This window comes from Calonectris borealis, chromosome 26, assembly GCF_964195595.1.
Source record: "Calonectris borealis chromosome 26, bCalBor7.hap1.2, whole genome shotgun sequence".
Classification (NCBI taxonomy): Eukaryota; Metazoa; Chordata; class Aves; order Procellariiformes; family Procellariidae; genus Calonectris; species Calonectris borealis.
The window spans coordinates 1,598,400-1,615,064 of NC_134337.1; the positions used below are offsets into that span (position 1 = coordinate 1,598,400).

The window sequence follows — 16,665 nt, forward strand, 5'->3', positions numbered from 1 at the left end:
GTGTGTGGGGACAAGAGTGGCAGTGTAGGTACGGAGATCCCTTCAACAGCTGGGAAAGCACTGGAGTTCTAGGGTGCGCTGCCTGCAACATGGGAGAGAAAAGAAGAGCTCAAAAACCGAAGCTGCAGAATCAAATCCGAATCTTTCATTTACTTGCACATGTGCTGCGATAAGCAAGACTTGGGTCATAGTGTGCAGGTTTCTGAAGATGAATGGCTGAGGCCCGTTCAGCCACGTTCCCTGAAAAAAACAATAAGCGTTATTGAAGACAAGCATCAAATGTTTTTCATAATGACCAGCTTTGCGCTGGAGCCATGAAAATAAAGGCTGGGAGGTGCAGGAGGGTGCTATCATTAAACAAACTAGCAACTACTAAGTTCTGTGTCGTGGAACTTGTTTTCTTAGTCCTGTTAAAGGCAGCAGTACCCTGGTTATGGCATCCTGTCACTTCATAGTAAGGGGTTGCAGGTATCGTACACTGGAAACAGCAAGAGCTTGTTTCCTGCCGTGCAGCACCAAATGGAAGGGAGTTTGGGGTAGGATGTTGGCAGGTTTTGTTGGGACAGTGTCTCTTGCAGTATTTTTTCCTTTCCATTGGCTGTGCACTGGGATTCCTGGTGATAGAGGAAAGCTAACATGAAGGGGACGCTCTGCAGGATGTAATCTCGATTTGAACAGGCTGCAGCTCAAGAATGTCTGAATCCCTGATTCCAAATGCATACCTTTGGGTGTTTAATGAGTAGAAGTTTTCAGCCTACTTGGAAAGCAGTTGTAATTGATAGTTTCGCTCTAACCATAGACCAGTTCTTCTGTTCTTGTTACATTCATAAATTTTGCAGCTTTAATAACTTTTTTTGTTATTTATGTAACAGTGCTTACTGGAATTGGATCTATTTGTACTTTTATGTCTGCACTGATATACAGCAGTAGTCCCTTGAAAGATGTGACAGGCTGGGAAACTATTTGAGGAAATGTCATCATGTTCTTGCTCTGTTCCTTAATTGTGTGTGGGCATCTGCTTTTGGCCACTGCTAGGTAGGTGCAATACAAGAGAGGATTTTGGTCTGAATACACTATTGTATGTTGGGTGGCATTGATGGCAGCAGAAAATCAGTATGGATTTAAACAGTAAATTCAGGAGATCTTCTGCTCATAAGTGGTTCGTAGGAGGCTTTTTGTGAAGAGATGAGTATCCTGGCTCAGGGCAATTCATGATTTTGCCACTTACGGTTTCTAAGCTGATGATACCAATTTTCTAAGGAAAAGGGATTCAGGTGAAAGACCCATAAATTGCCTTCCCTTCTAGAAAAGTGGATTTTATAGTCATTGTAATGCAGAAGTAAGAGATCTCAAGGGATTAGTTAAGCCAGCTTTACCGTTGAGATCATTACAGGAACCCCTTGAAATGCTGATGAAATGGAGGATGGAATTGAGACTTTTTTTTATAGTACATTTTCAACCAGATGCAAACTCAATCCTATCTTTTTTTTCCTTAATGAAGTGCTGTGCAGCAAATGACAGGAAGATTTTTTTTTCCTTCCCTGTCTCTTGAGAGCTTTGTACTCCAAGGTTCATGGAGTTCTCAGTGGAAATAAGAGGCAGCCCTGACCTAAAATGTCTTGCCCTCCATATAAGAACATCATGCAGGAGAGTGTTGAAAGCTTTAATGAGTAACACTGAAGTGTACACGTCTGCCTCTTATCCTATTTAAGAAAGTAAGTAGGTTGGATCACATCATGGTGAACCACTGATTGTTAATTTGTCCCAAATCTTTCCAAGTGTAGTCACAAGTTTAGAACAAATTATCAGCAGGAAAGTCAGTGCCTTTAATCCTTGTAGGAGATGGGACATTTGGCCACAACAGTAATCTTTTCAACCATGAGGACTAGAACAAAATACCAGTAGTGTAATTCATTGTTTTGTTGTTTGATAGTTTAGCATGAATTAAATTGATATCTCTGAGGAGGAATGAGCTGCAACTAAATGATTCTTGAATTCCAATTCCAATGTTGTTGTTTTTGAACATGCTGCTATTGATTGTTTTGAGAGAAACAGAGTTATTAAACATGACAGGTAACAGAGTTGAGGCAAATTTCATAGCAAGCGAATACAAATATGATGTACTTAGTATGCAGTAATTATATCAAGGGCATCAATTAACCAACAGTCTAAAGTATCTTACAAGATTGCTGTAGTGCTTCTTTGCTTATGCTTAAAGTCTGTTCTTTCAACACTGGTATATTGGGTGGGTCAGAAAAGTTACGCTTATATTTTTCCTGCTGTTTCCTGTGGAACAAATAATAAGTTACAAAAAATAATTAATCATACCCTCTCTGTTCTTTGGAAGACAAGGTAGTGGCCAGTGTCTTGGGGGCAAATTTTGCAAGTTTATGCGCAAAATACTTTTTTGTATTTTGCACTCTTACTGAACATTTAGCTTTAGCATGCTCTCCTGCTGCTGGCTAGCGTATATTTTAAGCTTTTTATCCACAAATTTGGGGATTCCATCTCTGTCTAAAGACACAAGTAGGAAGTGAAGCAAGAAAAGACTTTAATACAGAGTGAATTTAAAGAGATGCTGAGCAATTAGTCAAGATGCAGTTGGATGTTTGCTTGCGGAATAGCTGGAAGAGGTTCAGGAGCTGTTGTGTTGCTCCCTCAGTGGTGATTTTGGTGTGTCTGTGCAGTGAGTCAGGCTACAGGTGTGGATGCAGTCGGTTATTGCCTGGCCATTAAATGCCCTGCTTTGGGGAGCAGCTTGACTTTGCTCTGAAGAGAGACGGATAAGGATTTTCTTGGAGGATTTAATAAGTGGTGGAGCAGTACGTGGGGGTAGGCAGAGGAGGAGGAGGAGATCTGTGAAGCAGTTCTTTTAGCTCAAACAAGCAGTGGGAATTGGCAGAATGAGAGGCCAGGTGTTGAAATACAACATTTGACAGGAGAGAGTGCTCTTTTTTTAATGACTTGCACTGCGGGAAAGTGTTGAACTTGCAAACGCAGCCTTCTATTGTTAGAACTGCAGAGCTATTGAATTGAAGAACTCTCTTACCACTCCAGCAATGCTTCCTCCAAGATTGTCTTGGCATATAGCTTAGAAAAACTTGCATAGGGTTCATAAGCAGTGGCATATGGAACAAGTCTCTTTAGATGCTACTGTGGCCATAGTCAGGATGTTGAGTTTGCAGCAGTCCTGCAGATCAGGTTCAGATCCTCTGCCAGCACCTGCATAAACTTTTTTTTTCCCCGGAGGCTTCAACAGGTCTTTTCTGTAATGCTTCTAGCACCTACCAGGCTCATTCTCAAACTTATGTATCTGTATTATCTCTGACTGCCTGCTCATCTCTAATACTGATATTAGAATGCTGTTTTTTTTCTGGAAGGTGAATTTTTTTTTTTTTTCTATTAATGTATCCAATGCAACAAACAAACAAACTGGACAAAGTGTTTCGTATTGGGTAAGCAGAAACAAACTGATACCTGTATGTCTCGTAGCAGCTGCCAGACAGGCAGTTTGTGAGGGGTTCTTCTATAGCCAATATAAAATAATGGGGAGCTTTGTCCCTGCGGCAGGAGACGGTGTCTGTTAGGTGGAGTGAGAGTTCTCTGACTCCTGGAGGGTCCCAAAAGCTTTTTGGCAGGCGTCAGTGAAAGGGCTCCCCTAAATCAGGGTGATCAGCTTCATGAAACCCCAAGCACAATCTGCTGTAGAGCTGCTCAGCTACTCCAAAACCAGCCCCTGCGTTGGGCTGGCGCAGCTGCCTGTGACTGCAGCTGAAATGGATGAGAGAATTGATCTGGGTGGGTGTTTTTATCTGCAACTATTCCCTGGATGTGCAAATGGATGTGTTGCTTGCATGTGTAGAAGTGTGGGAAATAAGCTGTGGTCTGGGTTTACTTGATATTAGAGTTCATTTTCTGGGACGAGATAGCTTCCAGGTGGTAATCGTATCCAGACAGTGCTGTGCAGTCACGTACTTCTGATTGGAGTCTATACCTTACCACCAAATTACTGCATTGTCTTCATTTCCAGAGTTGTACATCTTGTGTCATCCCTTTGCTTTCCTGCAAAATATGAAGAGGGCCCTGTTTGTCAGAGTTCGTGCAAGTGAGGGGACTGCCTGGAGTGAGGAGGAGGAGACCTGGGTGGCAGGAAGACATTGGATTATCTCAATTGTTAATGAAACAGCAGCCCATGATTTGAGTGTTTGTTGACAGTTTTCCCCTGCTTTGCTTCTGATTGATATTCTTTTTTGTTCCAGGCTGTGACAGCACTTGTGAAAAACTATCCAAAGCACATGGTTTCGTCAATGCAGCAGATACTGCCCATTGTCTGGAATACCCTTACAGAAAGTGCCGCCTTATATCCTTTGTAGTGAATGGTTTTAACTAGAATAGAACAAGACAAACTCTGCCTCATACACAATAACGACCTGAACACAGCTGAAGAGCATGGTACATGGTGTAGTCTGCTGTGACAGAATATAGGCGTCTATGGTGTAGATGTACTGGATATTTCTGTTATGTCAGTAGGCTCCATTAAGTTTCTTCTAGCTTAAAAGTCATATACGATGAATGATGTGAGTGCCCGTGTTATACTGGCTGTAGAATTGCGGCTGATCTCTGCATTGTTTCTGGTACTCTTCGGTGAAAATTGTCTTCTTAAAAAGATGTCTAGTCACAATGTAAGGTGTTCAGGTAAAGGAGAATCTACAATATCCCTTGCTACAGCAGTACTAATGGCTGGTTACACTTGCTACTGATGTTGATTTGCCTTTTGAATTTTATAACAGTCATTACTTCACTGCACAATTGACCATGTTAGAGGTGTTCTGTTGGTAGTTTTTCCAGTACTTGCAAACTGACAGATCAAATCTTTCCATATTGTTAATCCAAATCTGCTTTTTTAACCTTTTATAATGAGACAGTAATTGTAGAATACTGAGTCTTCTGATAGCTTTTTCTGAATTTTTGGTATAAACACCAGAACTGGACACTGTGTTGTAATAATAGCGTGAGGGTTGACTGAGCTTTTCCTCTGTAATTTAATAAGAATGACAATTCTCCTAGAGATCATAGATCTAGACCTTTTTATATCAAAGCTGCCTGCATAGTCTTGTATTTCAGAATCCTGCTGCATATTGGGTGATAGGCTCTTGTAGAGTGAAAATGGGAAGGGAGACCATAAAAGTAGCCTTAGTTCTAGAGCAAGCAGAGACTGACTAGTTTCAAGGTCAGCTGTTTTTTTTGGTATGGTTTGGTTTGGTTTGGTTTTTTTTTTTTTTAGACATCTGTTAAAATACAAGGAGCTGTTTGTTAAATTTTTGATGGTGTATTTCTCCCTGTCCTGTCCTGACTCCTACTGCCATCCTGCTGGCAGCTGAGCTGACAAAACAGTTTCTTGTTTGCAAAAGGGGAGAATCCTGTCCTTCCTTCCCTTGTGTTTGCTCTGGCATTTGTTGGGCCTTCAATTTGCCATCCCCAAAGAAACCTCCTTCCTCTCCACCCCCAGGTTAGTTTTCTGCCACTTCCCAGAGTTGGAGGCTCATGGAGAGGCCTGACGAGGAGCAGAGCCAACATAAGGTAGCACGTCGATCAAGGGATGGCTCCTCACCCTTCAGCAGCAGTGAAGTGTTGAATTGGCTCGTTGTCCCCTGGAAAGAGTTGAGTCTGAGTGGTTCCATTCTTGCAAAGTTCTAACATAAATGAAGTTTTGGGTTACCTTGGAGGATTTGGTTTAAGTGAATCAAATGATCTAAAGGTTGCATTAAAGTGATGTGGAAGTGGTCGTTGAAGTTGCGGGGTGCACAAAGCCAGGAGCTCCTGGGGCTTGTCGTCTCTCTGAAACACAGGACTCTGCGTAAAGTTAAAGATATTTTTAAGAAAGAAAACTCCCCTGCTTATCAGGAGTTTTAAGATAGGAATAGATTAATTCATAAATAGATGCAGTTCTTTAGAAACACACACACATTTACTTAACTCCATCCACTTATGTGAGAACAGAAGTAAATTACACAGAAGAGGTGGAAGACCCTGTGGATTCTGATGGTAAGAACTTGTTAAACTGCACTTTTGCCTTCCCTTTTGCAGAGGAGTGGACTTACATAATATTATTGTCAAAACAGTGACTGAAACACTGTAGGAGATTGTGCTTAAAGGTACATTTATGGTGTTAGAACAGTGTACATCACTTTGCAAGTTACATGATTGTGATCAATGAAGCTGCCTAATTTAAGTTTTCTAATGACTCAAGGAGTGAGTTCTGCAACAATTTTGAGGTAAAAATAATGGGACATAAGAAAACCAAACAGGTTTTAGGTTGAGCTTGATCAGTTTTAATCAGGGGTGTGCGGTGAGGTGGGAAGAGAGCAGAAAGTGATGAGGTCAGACACCTTCCTGGGGCTGCTGCTGCCCTTGCTAGTCCAGGAGTAAGAATAAACATTATCTGGTCAGACAAGCTAACCATTTGTAATTATATTTCACATCCATTTGTACGTTTCTGTATGTTGGCATATTCAGTCATTGTTTTTGTTTTCACTTCTGCCTTTCTGTATGTTGGCATATTCAGTCATGTTCTTTTTTTTTTCCCCCACTTACTTCTTTGTTCAGGTGAAGTATTGGGCTTTGAAAATCTAGTGTTCAGCATATTTGAATTTGTTCATGCCTTGTTGGAAAACAACAAATTTAAGAGCACAGTGAAGAAGGCTTTGCCAGAGCTGATCTATTACATCCTCCTTTATATGCAGATCACAGAGGAGCAGGTGAGCATGTTTGTCTTGTGTAGGAAGCAAATGAGATGAGAGATTTAAAACAGCTAACGTCCTAGGAAGAGTTTCAGTGTGTGGAAGGTGCTGTAATTTAATGGGCTGTTCTGTCACTCTGCTGTGAGTTAGAGCAATAGCATCCAAATGTTCCTAAGTGGCGTATGGTGGACAGCAAATCACAGAATCATAGAATGGTTTGGGTTGGAAGGGACCTTCAAAGATCATCTAGTCCAACCCCCCTGCCATGGGCAGGGGCATCTTTCACTAGATCAGGTTGCTCAAAGCCTCGTCCAACCTGACCTTGAACACTTTCAGTGATGGGGCATCCACAACTTCTCTGGGCAACATATTCCAGTGTCTCAGCACCCTCATAGTAAAGAATTTCTTCCATATATCTAATCTAAATCTACCCTCTTTCAGTTTAAAACTGTTGCCCCTTGTCCTGTCACAACAGATCCTGGTAAAAAGTCTCCATCTTTCTTATAAGACCCCTTTATTATTGAAAGGCTGCGATAAGGTCTCCCTGGAGCCTTCTCCTCTTCAGGCTTAGCAACCCCAACTCTCTCAAGCTTGCTTTCTTCATTCCTTCATGAAGTATTATGCTGTGAAATTGAGGATTATCGTGCTGAAAGGGATAGCCAGGTTTCTGTCATAGTGAAAATATTGTGCTAGTGATGTGAAATAATTTGTACTGAAACCGTACGTGGCTCCAGGCCTCCCAAGCCTGACAGCCATCATCTTTTTATTTAGGTAGGCATGCATAAAAACAGGCACTCTGTTAAAGATTCATCTGCTTCTCCCATTACTTATCTATAAATAAAACTGTGTAGCATTGATTCCAGGTCAGTCATTAGTTTTGCAAATTCTGATCTCAAATGAGGAGCGGAAGAGCAAAATGAGCTCAGAACAGAGAGGGTGTCCTCTTTTCAAAGGTTTCTCCAATAAAATGTAAGAAAAATCAGTTGAAGACTATGACTTCTTATGGCAGAGAAAAATTCTGAAGTAGTTTTGCAGAACTGAGATTACTGGGAAGAGAAAAGCTCCCTTTTACCCTTGGTATTCTGAATTGGTCATCCACCCTATCCTTCTTGTCTCCTTTTTATTTCAGATAAAAGTTTGGACTGCAAATCCACAACAATTTGTGGAGGATGAAGATGATGATACTTTTTCATATACAGTGAGGATTGCTGCACAGGATCTGTTGCTGGTATGAAACGTGTTCCACATTTAGATGCAACCAAAATAATAGTAACAAATAATAAACCTAGCTTCATGAAGGGCATTTGGAGAAAAGGCCAACTTTTAAAAGTCTATACAAATAAGTGGTGTTATTTCCTTCTGCGCAGGCTGTGGCTGCTGATTTCCAGAATGAGAGTGCAACTGCTTTGGCTGCAGCAGCTACAAGACATTTACAAGAAGCTGAGCAAGCTAAAAACAATGGTGCTGAGCACTGGTAAGGAGATGGGGCAGCAGGGAACGACACTGATACGAATGGCAAGCTCTTTTGCAGCATTGGGTGCAGCACAATTTAATCACATTTTTTTCGTGACACTGCTACTGATGGACAAGGATGAAATTTGAGAACTCTGATTAGAAGAAGAAAAAGGAAGTACAGCAGTTCTTGAGCCAGATGATGAAATCTTCATGTGGAATACTTTCAGCAATTCCTAGCACAAGCCAGCTGTCCCCAGGCTCCCTCCCTCCAGACCTTGACAATTCCTTAAAACACATCGTTGGAAACTATAATTAGTTATACACAATCTGAAGAGAAATTGGCAATACTTTCACTTCCTGTTCAGTTATTGAGCTCAAAATTTCAGGCGTATCTTCTTTTACCTGATGTAAAGAAGAGATATAGGTGCTGTATGCAGATGTCTATGTTCAATTTTAGAACTTCAGAGTTGCAATTTTTAATGTTACTTGGGGATAGGAGGAGAAAGCTTAACTGCAAGAGTACCTGGGAGCTGTTCCATAACTATTCTGTCTTGGTTTTGTAGTGCATTAATTCAGTGTTTGTGTTTATTTTGAATATTGGTGTCAGAGTAGCCAGTCTGTATGGAGAGCAGCAACTGAATGGCAGAGAAATCGGACATTGAGTCCCCATCTGCGTTAATTGTGATCAGTTTTAAAGTAGGTTATTTGCTTCACAAATAAAACCAAGGAGAAGTGGTATTTGCCCATAACCCTATTTCATCATAATTAACAAAACGTAATGCAAGAATAGACATTTTTAAACCTTTAATGTACTGGCTCTCGCAGGGCTTCTGCACATGGAATAATCAAATAAGGCACAGCTGGAGATGTAAGCCTTCATAGAAAAGACTCATTTCTTTTTTTATTATGGGAACAAAATTGGTACAAGAAGTAGCAATTATTCAACCGGTATTTTAGAAAGTGATTGAGAATGCTGCTTATCCTGGGTGAGTTTCCAAGCCCCCAACTTGCTGAATATTGCAAATGTTCATTTCTTTCACGGTCTTTTTAAATTCTCTGCTTTGGGATCAAGAAAATAGTTGTGGTAGCTTAGACCAAAAACTTTTTATCGTTTCACTTCAGAATTTTTATTTATTTATTGAGGCGATGTTGGGGGAAAAACCTAAAGGCATCTGAATTCTTTTGCAGGTGGAAAATACATGAAGCTTGTATGCTGGCCCTGGGCTCTGTGAAGTCTATTATTACAGACAGTGTGAAGAATGGTAGAATACATTTTGATATGCATGGCTTCCTGACAAATGTTGTTCTTGCAGACCTCAACCTTTCAGGTACATTGGCCCTTGCCATTACTCAGAGTAATTGCTGAGTGCCAGACCTTGGAAATCTCTTACAAACAAAAGTATCTGATGAATCAGGTTGCCGTATGTGTGTGGTGTTGTGAAATGCAGTTGTACACATTGTACATGAGAAAGGGCATAAATCTTACCTTGTGAATCCACGCATACTACCAGATCTGGTGTAAGTCATTTAAATGTAGGACACTGTGCCTTTGGTTGCAACTCACTGTTGACTGGATGCTTGAGCCTATAGGGCTTGGAGATGGAACGGCGATTGCTTGGGGAACTTGGTGGAAAACAGCTGTTCTGTTGTCTTGTATCAGTTTCTGGGAAAGACACCAGCAGTGTTTAACAGGCTTCAGAATTCCTGCAGCAACGTACCAGCCCATTTTCTTTATGCTGGGGCTGACACTAGTCATAGCACATGAATTCAAATAATATTCCTAGCTGAGTGGGATCCTGTTGTTGGGATCTCTGCGGGCTTCTGCGTCTATGTTATCTTACATCAGTATGCAAGAAGGTCAAAGGAGTTGTTGAAAGTTGGACCACAAGAATCCTTAAAATTTGAGAAGTTTAAGCCAATATGAGCATTATTGGTGAGTCCACATTAAGTTGAGTCAGTGCAGAAAACCAAATTGCTGGATGCTTTCATCAAAGAAACATTTGTTTAGCCTATTACAAAGCAGGTTTTTTCTTTTTTTGAGTTAATTTTGAATGAAGAAATAGTGTGCAAAGTGCATAGTGTGCAATGCATGTAAAAAACCAACCTCAGCTATTTACATATATTTACACACATTTACATATGTGGTATTGGGTTGTAAATGAGCTATTGTGCTCTAGAAGGAGCTCCTGAATTCAGTATATAGATAGTTCTCAGAGGATGTCCGTTTAATGCCAGTAATGGTAATAAGACAAAGAAATCTTGCTTTTTATAATACTTGCTTAGAAAACAAAGCTTTTCTCTTACTATATATCTTGCATCTTGGAGTTTTTTGATGTCCTCATCTTAAAATTAATACTTGCAGGAGTATAAATAATGGCAGTAAAGATGCTGAGAAATAGAGAGCATCATCTGTTTGAGGATAGCCTAAATAGATAAGGATACTTTTAGCCTGAAAAGGCAGAAGGGTTAAGTGCGATAAAGATACCTCATACCTTGATAAGTGTAAACAGGTGAGTAGATAATGAGTATTCACTGTTTCTCTGGTGCTGTTGAACATTATGTTCTGTAATTACAAGGTGATGGCTGGAAATTAGAAATGTAATCTGTAAAAGATCCCTGTATACATGCTCTGTTTCTCTAATTCTTCCACCTAAGCTTCTGCTATTTGCTGCTCTTGGGGACAGAATATTGAGCTGGATGAATAGGAATTACTGAAAAAGCCTTCATTCTCTTCCTTTACTTTTGTTCTGATGATCACTGAAGCATGTATTGCTGTATTGATCAACAAATTCAAGTGTAATTAGTTGAGGGAAGATGATTTTTTTTTAAAAAATGAGAAATTATGTTTCTAAATAACTAACAAAATAAACTGGATTCTGCCCATGAATAAAAATTCTTTGTATGCCTGCATACTGGTCTTGTGTGTCATATCTTACCATTTTCCTAGTGGGATGACAAAATTTTGGATAATGGATGGAAGCAGCTGTAATTTTAAACTTAGTCTAAAACTACTGGGGTTTTTTGTTTTGTTTCAGTGTCTCCTTTTCTCCTGGGTCGTGCTCTGTGGGCCGCCAGCCGTTTTACAGTGGCTATGTCTCCAGAACTAATCCAGCAGTTCCTGCAAGCTACTGTCAGTGGTCTACATGAAACCCAGCCTCCTTCTGTCCGAATCTCTGCAGTAAGAGCTATCTGGGGGTAAGTAAACCCCAAGCTATTCCAAAGTTCCAGGAACAGGTGGTATAAATTACACTTATAAAACTGGTATGTTAAAATATTGATAATGTTTCTGTATAGATTGTGGAAGTATTGGCTTTGGGTGAAATAGATGTCAACTTAAAAAGAAAGCAAGCAGGTTCAAAATAGAATAACTCTAATGAGGAATATGAAATTGAGATTCAAGGTTGGCTACAATAAAATGTTATAATGGATACAGTTCCAAAGAGAAGCAGAACTAGACAGCGATGGAAAGCATAAAAATGAAACCAAGATTACTCCTGTTCAGTCACAAAGGTGGCTGAATGGCATAATATGGGCTTGTGGAGCAAATCACAACAATAAGGGATGTTTGCGGGGGAGGGGGTTGTTGGCATCCTGTTTTTCTAAGTAAGTTGCAAGAAGAAAAAGGGAAGATCTCCTGTATTTATTCTAATGTGAAAATTGAACATTAAAAACACACACACACAAAAAACCCACAAAAAACATGCAAAAGAACAACTCTTCCCCACCTCCCAAAACCACCTTGTCTTCTATTTGCACTGAAATGATAATGAATAATGGCAGAGAGTTACAACTTAGTTATTCCTGAAATTGTTTTTTTCTTCCCTAGCTCACTTGTAGAACATGGTGATTAAAGACGTAAGCAGTGAGTCTCTCAGACTGTTTTCTTCCTCAAGGTTTATTTTCTCCATCAGTGTGCAGTTCTTAAGAGAGAATTGTTACTAAGAGGCGGTGGAAGCTTTTAACATCACTTGGCTCAACTCTGCTTCTGCGAACCATTGGGGGTGGAATGAGGAGGAAAGATAGCTGAGCTGTTGAGAGATCAAGGAATAGTAGACTGATGGGGAGAAGTCCTAGAGGAGTGAACTTAAGGAAGAAGAATGGGTGGGGTGAAGTAACCCTTTATATATCATCTAGTGTTAAATGTATAAATCACTTTAATATATTCGATATGTATTTTTGTATCACAAATTTCTTGTCTAGCTACTGTGACCAGCTGAAGATCTCTGAGAGCACCCATGTGTTGCAGCCTTTCCTTCCTAGCATTCTTGATGGACTGATCCACTTGGCAACTCAGTTCAGTTCAGAGGTCCTAAACCTTGTGATGGAGACGCTGTGCATTGTCTGTACGGTAGACCCAGCATTCACAGCAAGTGTGGAGAACAAAATCTGCCCCTTCACGATTGCAATATTTCTGAAGTACAGTAATGGTATGCATTCAAGTTACATTCTCAAAGTACAGTTGTTTTTGCTACTGAATCCTGATGCTGAAAACTTAATAAATAATAATTGAATGAACATAGATTCCTTCAATGGTAAAGCTAGAAGGGAAACCTGCTGCTTTGCCTATTCGAAATAGTGGTAGCAAAAATTGAGATGTGTTTGTTAGTAAATGTTTTAGTAAATGGTGCTTTCTCTCTCCAGATCCAGTCGTTGCTTCTCTTGCCCAAGATATCTTTAAGGAGCTAGCTCAGATAGAAGCCTGCCAGGGTCCAATGCAGATGAGGCTAATACCAACTCTTGTCAGCATCATGCAGGCTCCTGCTGACAAGATCCCAGCAGGGCTTTGTGCAGTAAGTGCTACAGTGGTATGTGGTCTTGGCTGGAGATGATTCCCTGTTCTTTAACGTATAGGATGGCTGGTCTGCAAAGAGTAGAAAGGTTGCTTTTAAACTGCTTTGGAACAATGACTTCGATCATTGGTAGAGGTTGCTTTGTGGAGAGAAGGCGAACTGCAGGTGGGGGAAGATGCTTCCAAAAGTTAACTTTAAACTGCTCCTTTGTCTTCCAATCTCTACAGCATATCCCTAGTCATTTTGCTTTGACATAGCCATCTTTCACCAATAACAGTCTCTTCTTTCTGGTGGAATGTTCTCCAGCAGGGTACACGGCCATTCCTTGCATTTTTTTCTAAGTCTTTTTCTGATTTATATGTCACATATGTATAAATTGCTGGATATAAATTATACAGGTTTGTCCTTTCTATAAAAAGTCAGCTTATAAAAGATTAAGCATTGACTATGTAGAATGATTATGCACAATTAAACCCATAAACATCTTTATCAATATGCTAATATCTGCCTATTGATTGGTATGACTGTAACAATCGCTCATGGGTAATTAATATAAATTTAAATCAATATAAATAAAAATGGAACAACTCAGCTAGAACAGTTTTCTGGCTGTACTGATTTGCATGCATCAGGGTACCATGAAACTGCCATATTTAAGTGGTTACACTGCTTTTAATGTTTGAACTGCCTTGGGAACTTTTACAGCGCACACCATGTATCCATGTCAAATACAGTGATGCTGTGGGTGTGTGACTCCAAGGTCCTCTGATTTAAAAAATATTCTGGACTGTAAAATCAGGATGTAAAATCAGTACCGGCTCACATCCCTCCAGTTTACGCCTTTGATGCTTGCACCAGTGGTGGGTAATTCTGACTTAGCGTACTATGGCTGCTGCTGTAACAGTGCTTTTGTTTGTGTTTTCCTTTCAGACTTCTATTGACATATTGACCACAGTTGTGAGGAATACCAAACCTCCTCTGTCCCAGCTCCTGATCTGTCAAGGCTTCCCTGCAGTGGCTCAGTGCAGCTTGAACACAGATGACAATGCTACTATGCAGGTAACGCTGTGGGGAGTGGTATGGATTGCATGCAGGGCTATGCAAGTCCAAGAGAGGTGACCAAGTAAGACAGGTCACGTAGCCTTTAAGGGAGTCCAGGCTTTGCTTGCCAATAGCTATATCGGCAGCTCCTCAGGAGTCTCTGCCACCTCCAATTTATCATGAAAGTACTGCTGTTCAAGGGCCTGCAATGACTTCTAGTGTTCATTCCTTAATTTGGAGGACTGGAGTGAGTAAAGCACCAGCCTTGATCTTTTTTTCTATTTCAGGGCTCTGGAGCACATTAAAAAAAAAAACCCAAAACAAAACCCAAACAAAAAAACCCAAAACCTTACTGCTTTTCTTCCCCCATAATAACTTTCATCACACCTAGGAATGCCAGAGGCTGTCTTCAGGAACACACTCAGGCATAGGGAAGCAAAAGACCTCCTCGTAGACGACCTCCTAGACCACCTCCTCCTAGCAGTTTTCTCCTGTACTCATTTAGGTGGGAAGGGGAGGGCAAACTTCTCTTTGACTGAGCCAGATACGGGATGGAGGGAGAGCGAGAATTCATCTCAAACAGCAGTAGTGCCTGAGCTGTGCTTGTTGGCAGGCTCTGCTATTACCTGATGATGTCTTTCGAGTATTTAACCAAGAAAGAAAACGTGTCAGAGGCTAAAAGTGCAGGGTGCCTTTTCATTCCAGCTACTAGCTGGCATGTAAATAATAAAGCTGGTTTCATTCCTTACATAAGGAGTTTTATAGTGCCAGCTACCCTTTGCCATGTGAATACAGACCATAAAAATGGCTTTCCTTAAATAACATACCAGTAAGAGTAGAATCATAGAATCATTTAGGTTGGAAATATCATCAAGTCCAACCGTTAACCCAGCACTGCCAAGTCCACCACTAAACCATGTCCCTAAGCACCACATCTACATGTCTTTTAAATACATCCAGGGATAGTGATTCAACCACTTCCCTGGGCAGCCTGTTCCAATGCTTGACAACCCTTTCGGTGAAGAAATTTTTCCTAATATTCAATCTAAACCTCCCCTGGCGCAACTTGAGGCCATTTCCTCTTGTCCTATTGCTTGTTTCTTGGGAGAAGAGACTGACCCCCACCTCGCTACAACCTCCTTTCAGGTAGTTGCAGAGAGCGATGAGGTCTCCCCTCAGCCTCCTCTTCTCCAGGCTGAACACCCCCAGTTCCCTCAGCCGCTCCCCATCAGACTTGTGCTCCAGGCCCTTCACCAGCTTCATTGCCCTTCTCTGGACACGCTCCAGCACCTCAATGTCTTTCTAGTGAGGGGTCTAAAACTGAACACAGTATTGGACACCAGCAAGAAGAGGTTGGAGACCAGCATGCTGGTTGTTCTGCTGGATCTTTGTTTTAAAGAAGAATTCAAAAAGATTGCAGCTTGGCTGCTGAGTTGTGTTTTGTTCATGCTACACTTTTCTGTCTTCATCTCTCACTTGTTAGAATCTCTTGGCATTTCTCTGGGTAACAAGACCGGCACAAAACTGCAGCTATTTCAGGTTGTCTTTGTATTTATTAGATGATCTTCTTGAGAGCTGCCTGGGCAGTGAAGAGTTTTGTACCTGATAATGGACTGAAGTCCGTAGAAATTATTTTTAAGTCTAGGCACTCATTTTACTCACATCAGAGAGCTTGGATCTTTTACAGGTGCCACCAGTTTGCCCATTGTTTTCATCTTGGTTAAGGGTCTTTTTGGGGTGATGGAAGGAGATGTCTTCCCATGCCTCCCCGCTCCCTTACCTAGAAAGGGAAATTCTAACATAATTTTCTTGTTTAGAATGGTGGCGAGTGTCTGCGTGCATATGTCTCGGTGGCGCTGGAGCAAATTGCACAATGGCATGATGAGCAAGGCCACAACGGACTGTGGTATGTGATGCAGGTGGTGAGCCAGCTTCTAGATCCAAGGACCTCAGAATTCACCGCTGCCTTTGTGGGCAGGCTGGTCTCCACTTTAATTTCGAAAGCAGGAAGTGAGCTGGGAGAGAATCTGGACCAGATCCTGAGAGCTATCCTGAGCAAAATGCAACAAGCGGAGACGCTCAGTGTAATGCAGGTGAGCAGGCTGAGCACCCAGGAGAATAAGTAGAAGTGTCAGGAAAAGAAATTGCTGTCATTTTTTGTTTGAATTGTGTGCCTGATTATCTATGGCTACTGCAATTGGAGGTTCTACATATCTTCTTGAAGTAGTCAGGAAAACGCCTGCTCTGCTCATACAGAGTTGTCCGGATTATAGGGTAAGAGAGATTCTTGTGGGTAAGCTTTAATGCACCTTAAATAGTCCCTCATGACCTTGTTTGCAAGCAGTGAACTTTTAGAGGGGACAAGAATTGCCCAAGTACGGATGTTGTGGCAAAGGCAGCACATGTTTTCAAGTGTTTTTGTGCTGTATTCGAAGAATAAATGCCTGGGAGTTGAGACAAGGTGAACTTTTGGTGGATGGGAGGTGTAGTTGGCCTGCATCAAATAAGAGGCCAGACAAAAGCATCACCATCTCTTCTAGCCTTGACCTACTTCGAGTGGCACACTTTTACGGAATTATTTTATCCCAGTGGTCTTCATTCTCTCTCCTATCTTTTTTGTCTGTGCCCTTAATGTAAAA

The 16,665-nt window shown here is 41.1% G+C and overlaps 1 protein-coding gene across 6 annotated transcripts in view; it reads left to right on the plus strand.

Annotated features, from left to right (window-relative positions):
• Window positions 1-16,665, plus strand: part of IPO9 (importin 9) — a 41,225-nt gene that overhangs the window by 15,359 nt on the left and 9,201 nt on the right. For 5 of the 6 annotated variants that reach the window (XR_012677334.1, XM_075174167.1, XM_075174166.1 and 2 more), the window contains exons 8-18: window positions 4,260-4,369; window positions 5,996-6,045; window positions 6,607-6,758; window positions 7,870-7,968; window positions 8,108-8,214; window positions 9,384-9,523; window positions 11,231-11,390; window positions 12,396-12,622; window positions 12,837-12,985; window positions 13,916-14,044; window positions 15,844-16,119. Coding sequence is in view for 5 of the 6 variants with exons in the window: in XM_075174167.1 (XP_075030268.1) it covers window positions 4,260-4,369; window positions 5,996-6,045; window positions 6,607-6,758; window positions 7,870-7,968; window positions 8,108-8,214; window positions 9,384-9,523; window positions 11,231-11,390; window positions 12,396-12,622; window positions 12,837-12,985; window positions 13,916-14,044; window positions 15,844-16,119 (1,599 nt within the window). In the remaining variant the exon portion in view is untranslated. The remainder of the gene's footprint in view (window positions 1-4,259; window positions 4,370-5,995; window positions 6,046-6,606; window positions 6,759-7,869; window positions 7,969-8,107; window positions 8,215-9,383; window positions 9,524-11,230; window positions 11,391-12,395; window positions 12,623-12,836; window positions 12,986-13,915; window positions 14,045-15,843; window positions 16,120-16,665) is intronic. The other variant, XM_075174169.1, reaches the window with a different exon arrangement.